Source organism: Dipodomys spectabilis, unplaced genomic scaffold, assembly GCF_019054845.1.
Source record: "Dipodomys spectabilis isolate Male_0828 unplaced genomic scaffold, ASM1905484v1 ptg000288l, whole genome shotgun sequence".
Lineage (NCBI taxonomy): Eukaryota > Metazoa > Chordata > Mammalia > Rodentia > Heteromyidae > Dipodomys > Dipodomys spectabilis.
The window spans coordinates 7,703,348-7,715,000 of NW_024870965.1; the positions used below are offsets into that span (position 1 = coordinate 7,703,348).

At 65.0% G+C, this 11,653-nt stretch overlaps 1 protein-coding gene across 1 annotated transcript in view; it reads right to left on the minus strand.

Annotated features, from left to right (window-relative positions):
* Nucleotides 1-1,726: 1,726 nt before the first annotated feature.
* Nucleotides 1,727-11,653, minus strand: part of Stum (stum, mechanosensory transduction mediator homolog) — a 26,925-nt gene continuing 16,998 nt past the window's right edge. Inside the window, exons 2-3 of the mRNA XM_042701268.1 lie at nt 4,057-4,236; nt 1,727-1,809 (exon numbers count right to left, since the gene is read on the minus strand). Coding sequence (XP_042557202.1) covers nt 1,775-1,809; nt 4,057-4,236 — 215 coding nt within the window. The 3' untranslated portion in view covers nt 1,727-1,774. The remainder of the gene's footprint in view (nt 1,810-4,056; nt 4,237-11,653) is intronic.

An 11,653-nucleotide genomic window follows, 5' to 3' on the forward strand; every position in this document is an offset into this window, starting at 1 on the left:
AACTGGCTGCCGCCACCTCAACCCTGGCCGTCACCACCACCCAGAGCCACTGTCCCCGGCCATCCCCACCACCCAGAGCCGCCATCCCTAGCCGTCACCATCACCCAGAGCCGCCGTCCCCTAGCGGCCAGCCGGGCACGGGCGGGGGCCCGAGGCTGTGTTCCTGGCTGGAGGCAGGGCAGCCCGGGGCCTGGCAAACCGGTGCGAAGCCGCCCCCTGCGCTGCCCGGCGACGCTGCCTGGCAGTCTCGCCCACGTCCCAACTCTGCCACTAAACACGGGCACGCGACGGCCCTCCCCCCGCAGCCACCCAGGCCACCCCAGCAGGCCAGCTTCCTCCGCACAGCCGGCCGTGCCCTTCCGGACCTGCGTGGGGGGGACCAACGGGGGGGGGCTGCGTGGGATGGGGGACCCGCGTGGCCCAGGCCGCCCCACCTACAGCGCAGCTCCTCAGAGCGCCCGTCGCGCAGCCTGCCACGCAGCCAAACCCCATGGCGCTGGTGGACGGACGGAGATGCCAGGAGCAGCGTCGCGGTGCGACCCGCCCCCAGCAATGGTGGAAGGACGGGGTGGGGCACGGTGTGTCCTGTGTTGGGGGTGTAGAGTCTGTGGGGACCCTGGGTCTGCCATCGGCACCCCGCCCCCACCCTGCGGGGGGGCTGCCCCCACCCCTGCTCCCACCCACCGCGCGCTGCATCCACCCAGCCGCGGGCCAGCCTCAGCCTCGGCTGCCCAGGGCCGCCGGCCGTGGCTGGGTCCTGACGGGGCCTCAGGGCCGGTGGGGCCTGAGCCGAGCTCCGGGCTAGATCTGTGTGCCAGCCTGCGCGCCCACATTAAAATACAGAGGGGCGAGAAAACAGGCCCGCGGCGCCCAGCCCGGCTCTCCAGTTCTGGGGTTTCTTCCTCTTAGCTCTGGTCACTGCCCTGCGGCCCCAGGCAACGGCTGCCCCCGAGTGCCAGCAGCCCCCGAGTGCCAGCAGCCCCCGAGTGCCAGCCTCGCCGGCGCGGCCGCGGGGCCTCTGCCTTCAGGGCGGCTCAGGGCCTGGCAGCCCTGCTGGGCGTGCGGAGCCCCGCGGCGGGCGTCTTGGGCTGTTCGGCGGTGCGGGCTCACGCGTGGGCTATGCATGGGTTTTTATTGATCCCAGCTGACCTGGGGGGGGTGGGAGGAAGGGGGGGACAGCAAATGGACGCTCTGGCCTCTCTCAGCCAGTTGCTGGACTCAGCGAGGAGGTGCAGCGGGTGACGGGAGGGCACCATCCTGGCCCACGCGCCGCGGTGCGGCCGTTTCGTGTGGACATCTGGAGCCCAGGTTTCCGGGCACGGGAGAGGCAACCAAGTTGCACACCCCGCCCCCTGCAGAGGTGGGGGGGGGGACGCCGTGGGGCCCATGCTGTCCGGGTGACCCCGCCCGGAGCCCCCCCACCCCAACTCTGCTGCCGCCCGGCGTCGTGTTTTGAGTCGGGGGTGGGCAGGGAAGTGTCCCTCCTAGGCCCGCCCCCTAGCAAGCCACGCGTGCCCGGCCCTCTTGGGAGCCCATGGCCGCCGGCGCCGGGCGAGGGGTAACGGCTGCCGCCGGCGGGTGAGCCTGGCAGCCCACGCCTGGCCGCACCCATGTCTAGGCCTGCGCCGAGCGGCCGCGGCGCCCCAGCCTGCTGAGAAAAGTGGGTGCGTCTTCAAAGAAGTAGATTTGAAATATCCGCGGTCCCTCATCCCGAAAGCAGGGGAGGGCGGTGGAGCCTCCCCGCGCCCTCCGGGCCTGCGCCCGCCGTCCACGCTCACAGCTGCTGCGGGACGCCCTGCTCCTTGTACCCTGGGGAAGGAACAGAGGAGATGGCTCAGCGACTTCCTGCGCGGCTCCGCCCGCGACCCTTCCTGAGGGATTGCAGGATACGGGTTTCCTGGGAGCACACACACGAGAAGGGTGTGTGGGTAGAGCCAGAAGGCTAAGGTCGTGGCCGGAAACCCGCACAGGGCCAGGTGGCACCGCCGCACCGGTCGGGATCGCGCCACACCGCAGAGCGGAGGGGGTGGGCTCGGGAGTGGGCGGCAGGTGCTGGGCTGTGGAGGGGTGGAGACGGCGGCCGGCGGCCGGTCAGTCTGGTCAGCCATCTGGGGCCCGGCCGGGGGTGGGGCCTGCGGTGCGTTGAGCCCTCAGAACAGCATTGCTCAGCCGTGCTCGGGGGCTCACGCCTGCCGCCCCAGCTCCTCAAGAGGCTCAGATCTGAAGGTTGAGGTTTGAAGCCTGAACAAACAAACTTCTAGACTCTTACTTCCAATGAAGGAGCAAAAGGCCAGAATGAGAGATGTGGTTCAAGTGGTCAAGTGCCAGGCATGAGTGTAAAAGCAAGAGAGGAATCCTGTGTATCCGCACAAAAGCTAAAAACAATAGGAAAAAATAGCCCCTTCCCCTACCCCCCCCCCCAAAAAAAAAAAAAACCAACATTGAGAAACAAGGGCTGAGGGCCTTGGTTATTTTGGTTTTGTGGGGATCTTGTTTTCGTTTAGATCCTGGGGTTCAAGCCCAGCCCCGAGGCAGGCCAGGCAAGCCCCTGCCCCCTGTGGGAGTTTCAGCATTTGATATTAGGGACTTGCTGGTAAGTGGACCGGGTTTGGCCAGCGGCTACAGGTGGGGGTGTGGGCTTGCTGAGCCTTTTACCCATCAGCCCCTAGCGGCATGCCAGTGTCCTCCTGGCTCAGCACAGCTGCCACGCACCTGGGGTCCTGTAACCCGGTGCACACGGGTGCTGGACAGCCCTGAGTGGTGGACGCTGGAGAGGGCATTAGGACACGTTGCACTAGGTGCTATTTTGTCTAACATTTTCCAGAACAGGGAAAATTAGAAGTCTATCGATGAGGGAGTGTCTGCATATCAGAGGCAAAGCTGGGTGGGGGTAGAGGCTGTAGAACTGAGGCTCTGGCCTGGAGGTCACAGCAGGAGGCCCTGTGAGGCTGCACACACAACAGACTCACCTTGGGAAACTGTAGCACAGACAGGAAGGGCAGCAGAGGGGAGAGAGAGAGAGAGAGTCTACAAGCAGAAGCCATCCGAGGTCTGACATCTGACATCCCCGGAGATGCGCCTGCCATGAGCCCTTGTCCTCAGACAAGGGCTCAGTGCCCCAGGGACCATCCGCCGGCCCCTGGGACTGCCTTACGCCCTGCCCCCCGGCGCCCCCATGCTTCCTCCAGGGGAGTTCTGTGCTGCAGAGCCCAGGCCTTTCTGTGGTCAGGGAGCCGAGGCCCCAGGGAGAGCAGCTCAGGGACAGCAGAGGACCAGGCGGTCACCCGGGAACAAGGGGCCATGGCCTGAGGCCCGTGCGCCAGGGTCTTATGATCACCCAGCGGCGACCGGCAGCAGCATGGAGCTGTGGTGCCAACCTGGGTCCAGGCCCATGTCGCTCTGTGAGACTCAAACCCATACCCTCACCTGAGACTTCCTCCATCTTCCCAGAAAGGGTCCAGCATGACCCCCGGAGCAAAGCCTTCTCTCTACCCAGGAAAGGCATACCACGGTTGCCACAGTCCCCCGGGGGACATACACACATACACTCGCGCGGCAGTTGCAGGGAGAGCAGAGGTGTGTGCTGCTGAGATGAGGCTGGGCCTGTGGGCTGGGCGGGGGGGGGGGGGGGGGGGAGGGGGGATGGGACTCATTTTCTTTTGTGTGGCCCTGAGAAGCATTCTCAAGGTGAGGTGGAGGCAGCGCCTTCCACTCCTCCCGCCCCCACCTGTGTGTCCTCTGACCCCGGTGATGTGCCAGTGGACAGTTTTGCTGGGTATAAAACCAAAGGGAGAGGCGCAGGCAGAGCGCAGGGTGCGGGCAAGGCCTAGAGGACTGTGGCTGAGCCCTGAGAGCCGCAGCCTTGTGGGGTGGGTACCGGGTGGAGATACGGGCTGGGCACCCCTTATTGGAGGCAGGTGCCTCATGTAAGATTTGTGAGGGTCTCTTTTTAGGACAATCAAGTTGTTCTTGGTAAACTTGATCTTGAAACTTTACACCCGGTGCCCCGGGGCCAAGTGGCTACGCCTTGGGAGGCTGGGCTGGGGCGGGACTCACTGGCGAGGATGACCATGTCCATGCCCCAGAAGATGCTCATGATCCAGCCCACCATGACGATGGCCGTGAGGACCTGGATGAGTGCCGCCGCCACGTTCAGACAGAAGACGCAGCACACGTGCCTGTCGGGCAGGTCGGTGCGGGCTCCGCACAGCACCGCGAAGGCCGAGAGGAAGGTGCCTGCGGGGGTCAGAGGGCGGATGTCAGAAGCAGATGGGTGTTACCCCGCAGCATTCAGGGAGGCTGCCCGCCCTCCCCCGAGGCAAAGAGGTGGCAGCACCGGCAGCCGTGCCCGGCAGCACGCACAGGGCACTGCCTGGAGACCAGCACGGGGCCGCACCATCCTGGGGCTGGGAGACACCCTGTGACGGGCAGCGGAGGCCAGGAACGGCAGCCAGCCCCGCAAAGGCACGTGGTGTGCGGGCATGGGCGTGGCTGGGCGAGTGGGGACCAGCAGGTCCGGGACTCGGGCCCCACACATGTGTGCACACACACGTACCCTGATTGCCGAGACCCAGAAAGAACCCTGGCTCCTCAGCTGCCCCGGTGTGGCCGGCTGGCAAGGCAACATGGCTGGGGAGAAGCCGCTGCACGGCGCCACCCCCCTCCCCCCCCCGCCTCCACTGTTGGATTCACGGGGGGAGGGGGCAACAGTGCCACCGGCAGGGCCTGGCCAAGCCCTGGGGCAGCCACCAGCTCAGTGGCCTGGGGTGATGCGAATCCTGCCCCGCACAGCGCTGCCGGCCAGCACAGCGGGAAGCAGGGCTCCCAGCCACCTCCCACCGGAGCCTCCCTCCAGCCTCCACTGAGCCTCCCCCAGCCTCCACCGAGCCTTCCCCCTGAGCCTCCCCCAGCCTCCACCGAGCCTCCCCCTGAGCCTCCCCCAGCCTCCACCGAGCCTCCTCCAGCCTCCCCCAGCCTCCACCGAGCCTCCTCCAGCCTCCACCGAGCCTCCCCCTCAGTCTCCCCAGCCTCCACCGAGCCTCCTCCAGCCTCCACCGAGCCTCCCCCTCAGCCTCCCCCAGCCTCCACCGAGCCTCCTCCAGCCTCCACCAAGCCTCCCCCTCAGCCTCCCCCAGCCTCCACCGAGCCTCCCCCTCAGCCTCCCCCAGCCTCCACCGAGCCTCCCCCTCAGCCTCCCCCAGCCTCCACTGAGCCTCCCCCTGAGCCTCTCCAGCCTCCACTGAGCCTCCCCAGCCTTCACCGAGCCTTCCCCCTCAGCCTCCCCCAGCCTCCACCGAGCCTCCTCCAGCCTCCACCGAGCCTCCCCCTCAGCCTCCCCCAGCCTCCACCGAGCCTCCCCCTCAGCCTCCCCCAGCCTCCACCGAGCCTCCCCCTCAGCCTCCCCCAGCCTCCACCGAGCCTCCCCCTCAGCCTCCCCCAGCCTCCACTGAGCCTCCCCCTCAGCCTCCCCCAGCCTCCACTGAGCCTCCCCCTGAGCCTCTCCAGCCTCCACTGAGCCTCCCCAGCCTTCACCGAGCCTTCCCCCTCAGCCTTCCCCTGAGCCTCCACCCAAGCCTTCCCCCAGCCTCCCCCAGCAAGGAGGCTGCCTGCGTACTATGGCTACTGGCCAGCCCTGGGCCATCTTCTCCATCCGTACGTCCTCTGTGTCCCGCCCCCAAACTCACTGTCCTCTGGCCTCTGCTGGTTGAGTACTGGATTACAGGCTGAACACCAGGCTCAGCTGGGAGATTCCCCAAACTACCCATGTCTTGGCCCGAGATAGAGCGTCAGGGGGCTGGCACACGGCCAGTGCCTTCCCACAGGACTGCTGGCCGGACAGGCAGGAGGAGAGAGGCGAGCTGTGACAGCGATGCCGAGACTCGGGGCTGTGCTGGGGACGGGAGCTGGCCACAGGCTGGTAAGCGAGGAGACGGCTGGCAGGGCGCTGACTTCACACTGCAGCGTAGCCCGACGCTCAGGACAGGGCCCACCCTCCACCAGGGCCCAGAATTGGCCAGGAGGGACAGGTGATGGGCCCGGGGCCTGGAAGCCTGGCACCTCACCTCTTGGAGTTGCAGCTCAGTCCCTGGGAGAAGTTTTAATGGCCGTGCACATTTTCACTCGAGGAGGAGCTAATTATTTTAAATGCGTCTCACTCCTTAGAGCTCCGTGCACCCTGTGTCAGCTCTGGTTGCTAGCCGCCCAGCGGGGGGCGAGACAGTCACTGTGATCACAAGGCCCTGTGCCTGGGGTCCCACGGGGTGGGGTCCCCGGAGCTGGCGGAGGAGGCCCCGGGACAACCGCTGCCACCAGAGCCCAGCCCAGGAGCCAGGGCAGCCAGGCTGCTCGCGCCAGTATCACAGACTCCAACCGTGCGTCCCGAGTGGGCCCCGGGGGCTGTGCTGGGGGCCGGCCACGGCCGCCCCGGGAAGCAGAACGGCCGTGCGGACCCCAGTCCAGCGGGGAAGGGCCGTGCAGACCCGAGTCCAGCAGGGAACGGCCGTGCGGACCCGAGTCCAGCGGGGACATGGAACGGCCATGCAGACCCCAGTCCAGCGGGGAACAGCCGTGCAGACCCCAGTCCAGCAGGGAACAGCCGTGCAGACCCCAGTCCAGCGGGGACATGGAACGGCCATGCAGACCCCAGTCCAGCGGGGAACGGCCGTGCAGACCCCAGTCCAGCGGGGAACGGCCGTGCGGACCCCAGTCCAGCGGGGAACGGCCGTGCGGACCCCAGTCCAGCGGGGAACGGCCGTGCGGACCCGAGTCCAGCGGGGAACGGCCGTGCGGACCCGAGTCCAGCGGGGAACGGCCGTGCGGACCCCAGTCCAGCGGGGAACGGCCGTGCGGACCTGAGTCCAGCAGGGAACGGCCGTGCGGACCCCAGTCCAGCGGGGACACGGAACGGCCGTGCGGACCCCAGTCCAGCGGGGAACGGCCATGCAGACCCCAGTCCAGCAGGGAACGGCCGTGCGGACCCCAGTCCAGCGGGGAACGGCCGTGCGGACCCCAGTCCAGCGGGGAACGGCCGTGCGGACCCCAGTCCAGCGGGGAACGGCCGTGCGGACCCCAGTCCAGCGGGGAACGGCCGTGCGGACCCCAGTCCAGCGGGGAACGGCCGTGCGGACCCCAGTCCAGCGGGGACACGGAACGGCTGTGCAGACCCCAGTCCAGCGGGGAACGGCCATGCAGACCCCAGTCCAGCGGGGAACGGCTGTGGGGACCCCAGTCCAGCGGGGAATGGCCGTGCGGACCTGAGTCCAGCAGGGAACGGCCGTGCGGACCCGAGTCCAGCGGGGAACGGCCGTGCGGACCCGAGTCCAGCGGGGACAGGCCCAAGGGAGCGAGGGACAGAGCGAGGGGGCGGGCAGGCACGGGGCGGGATGGGGGCGTGGCGGGGCCACCCTGGAGGGGTGACCAGGAGGAGCTGGGGGTCCGGATGTCTGATCCTCCGCCTGGTGTAGGAAGGTAGAGCCACTAACTCAGGTGGGCTGTGGGGCCCCGGCTCCCGTGGTGAAAGCCTCCGGGAAGTGAATGTAAGGAGGGAAGGTCCAAGCAAGACCCTAGGCCACCGTGGTCTGAGGTACTAGCAAAGCACGAGGAGAGGAGGAGGAAGAGGCACCCGACAGGACAGGAGACAGGAGGTCAGGCGCAGGGGGACAGGCAGGATGCGGGGGACAGGCCGCTGGTGCAGCCAGGCCAGGGCTCAGGCCTGACCAGGCCAGGGGCCATGCCGGTGGGAGCCGCGGAAGCCGAGGCGTCCGGGAGGGTGGCGGAGGGCAGGGCAGGCTGAGGACCTGGGCCACGGGGCGGGGGACACCGCAGCTTGGAACAGCAATTTTCTAGACGAAGCAAGAAGCCAAGCGAGGGATCATCTAAACCAGTCTGTGGGTTGGGATTCTCAAATGAAACTTCCTAAAAAGACAGATGCCAGGCCTTGCCCGGGCCCCAGAGGCATGCTCTGGGAGCTGTTGTTTAAACAACAGGTCAGGGCCTGGGGCCTTACAGCGGCTTTGAGTTTGATTCCCAGCATCAAAAACCAACATAGAAACCAGTAATCCACGTCCTCCGGCCAAGAGGAATGGAGAGACAGCTCTTGGGAACCTTTGCTCTGAGGAGTGGAGAATTGACCCTGAACCTTCAGTCAGCAAACCACACCTGTAACTACTACAGGAGGAACATTAGAACTTACAGAAACTCTCTGAGTTCCAGATCAACACCCTGGAGAGAGGCTCAACAAATGGAAGTACCCCAAACTAAAAAGTTTCTGCACAGCAAAGAACATAGTAAACTATGTTACCAGAGAGCAGAGAAGATTTTTCCCAGCTCTACATCCAGCCAGGGCCTAAAATCCAGAACATACAAAATGCTCAATAAACTAACTTCCCCGGGCCAGGACTAAATAGAGACTTTTCAGAAAAAGTACGAATGGCCAGTCCACACACAGGACATGCTCAGCACCCCGGGCCTGCGTGGATGAGGACCAGGCAAAAATGAAACATATCTCTGCCACACTCATCTGCGGAAGCAATTTCTTGGCTCAGAAACAAATGTTCTTTTCTTTTTCCCCCTAGGTCTGACACTGGGACTGCGGGCACTTTGATCACTGCCTGGCACTCTACCAACCAAGCCACGCCTCCAGCCCCACAGATATTCTTTTCCATTCAGAAAGCTTTTCAGCCCCCACTGGGATCCAACTCTGCCACAGGGTCCCCAAATAGTACCTTGACGTCTGCAGACCAGCCGTGGGGCATCCAGACACACAGGCCGCAGACAGACACCTGGCAAGGGGACACTGCGGTCCTGGTTACTAGCAAAGTGCCAGGGCGGCCAGGGCAGGTGATGGGGGTCTGAGCTCAGCCTGCCCTGCTGTGAGATTTGTCCTCAAACAAACAAAGGTGAGGGAGGGAAGAAGGGGAAAAGGGAGGGGGAGGGGAGGGGAGGAAAAGGGAAGAGAAAGGGAAGGGGAAAGGGAAGGGGAGCCGTCCAGCAGAGTATCTCCTGTGGTTTTCTGTTGCCCTGGCAGGAATCTGTCTCCCGTCCTGGGGCGGGAGGCAGCTGGCTGGAGGCCCACCTCAGGAAGGCCCGTGTGAACGCAGGTCCAGCCCTCGGGGTACTCTTCGGCTCAGGACAGGTCCTCACTTGGCCAGGCGGCAGCTCTGTGGGCCAGAGCTCCACACCCAGCCGGCCGCTCAGGGACAGCATGCCCTGTCCTTCCTGCCAGGGGCCAGGGAAGAGGAGCCCGCTCCTCCTGTCTTCCCCAGTGACCGCTGAGCGGTGTGGTCAGCCAGCACTGGCGGGAGGCCGGCTCCTGCCTCCCCTGGGCCCTGAGGGCCAGGCCAGCCTGCTCCAAACAAGCGGATGACAGGCTCAGGCCCTGGGATGGGGGGGCAGGCCTCGGCCTGGCAGACGGCTCTGGGGAGAAGCACACATTTCCTATTAGGGCGAGGAGGGCCTGACGGGCAGGGCTGCCCCCCTTTACCATTCCTGACGGTTCCAGCCAGCCGTGCACCTCCGGGAGCCAGAGAACAGCTCCGGGCACAGCCCCTGCGCCTAGAAACAAGGAGGATTCCCCTCTGCGCGCGGCACCGTGCCTCTCTCCTGGATCTGCCTCGCGTCTGAAGCTAGCCCACGCAGGGGTCCATGACACGCACTTCCAAGTAGCCCTAAAAGCTGGAAGAAGAGCTGTGGATCAAACGAGAGTGCTAGCCTTGAGAGAAAAAAGGCTGAGCGGACAATGTCCAGGCCCTGAGTTCAAGACCCAGCACCAGCACAAAAAACGCCTGAGAAATGGCATCGTGGGGCACCTCACTCTTCCTCAGACCCCAAGGTGGCTCTGTCTGCCCTGGAGGCCCAGTAGGCAGCAGGGCCGGGCCCTTCGCTGGCCCGGAACTCCCCGGGCCCCGGGGCCCTGAGGGCAGCCAGCCCGGCCCTCTCCCCAGGGACCTGGCTGGCTGCACCCCACCCGCACCCACCTCTCCAGCCCATGCCCTGCGGCGGCCCTTCCCGCACAACTGTCTTTCTGGAACCTCAGCCTCCAGCCGGGGATGGCCCCCGACTCTAGCCCACTGTCCTGTGGGACAGGGCGCGCTCTCTGCCCGCCCCACGCCAGGCCCACCACAGAACACCGCAGCGTGTGTAATCTCACCCACACGCAGATGCAGAGCTGAGCCCCCGGAGCAGGGAGCCGGGACACCGGGAGACCCTGGCACCATCCCGGATGACAGGGTCCGGCTGTGCCACGCTCATCCCCAGGCTCGCTGGGGGCGTGGCTGCCGAGCTCCCGCCACATCACAATGCAAACGGGACCTGCTTCCCGGAGCCTCACTTCATGGGTGAATTTGCATAGCGGAAGTGCTCATTTACATACACAGATGTGCATAACAAAATGAATACTCCAGACGAGTTACTGTGTTGACACAACCTTGTACATCTGCAATCTACACCTTTTTGTTTCAAACACTGAAAGATGGGAAAGCCCTCTGGCCGACAGAATTGCTAGTTTAAAACAAGTCACCATGGGGAGCCGTGCAGCCGCTGAGCAGTCACCCAAATCCTGCGGGAGGGAGGATCAGAAGCAGGCTCAAGAGCCAGAGCAGGGGCGGAGGCTGGAGGGGTTCTTGGGGGACATGGTTCAGCAAGGCCCGAACACCGTCCCCTGGCCTGGACTCTGCTATGAGCAGGTGGATCCCTCTGCCGTTTAACCCAGCTAGAGTTGGTTTCCCGACACTTTTAACTGAGAGTCGTGACTCATGCAGCACCATCTGGCACAAAAGCTCTGTGTGTCTTTCCCTAGGCAGCAAGCCTGTGGAGATGGCGGCATGGTGGCATCAGAGACACCGAGACAAGCCCAGGGACATAGCCGGCCTGGCCACGGGCAGGACAGACACCGCCAGGCAGGCAGCCTGCCTGCCCTCAGCAAGCCTGTGGAAATGGTGAGTGCCCCTGCCGGATCATCACCAGAGTACCGCCCCTGCGGGATCATCACTGGAGTACCTCCACTGCACGGATCATCACCAGAGTACCGCCCCCGCCGGATCATCACCAGAGTACCTCCACTGCACGGATCATCACCGAAGTACCGCCCCTGCCGGATCACCACTGGAGTACCACCACTGCACAGATCATCACTGGAGTACCAAACCTGCTGGATCATCACCGGAGTACCTCCACTGCACGGATCATCACTGGAGTACCGCCCCTGCCGGCCGTGGAGTGCAGGCCAAGAACAAGCACCCCGAGGGCACCTCCCTCCTCCCGGCCTGGCCTGGGGTCAGGTGTGACCCCGCCTGGCCACCCTCTGGAGGTGGTGAGGAGGGAAGAGGTGACGCCTCCTGCGGCTGGAGTCAGTGCCAGCCGACTAGGCTGCCGAGCTCTGCGCCTGCCGCGGCGGGCTTCAGTGTCCTTCCTGCGTGGCAGGTGGTGCCCTGGCATCTTCGGATGTGTGTGCTTTGGATGAGCCCCGGTTGCTAGGAAACCAACCCCAGATGTTCCTCAGCACAGAGTTCCAGAAAAACACACTCTTCCTCACTCAACCCCACCTTATCTTTCCTGGGTTCTTGATCAAGAGCAAGGGCACTCGCCAAAGACCACATCTGGAAAACCCAACGAATGCTCCAGTTACGCAGACAGAGCTTTGACGGCCTGGGACAAA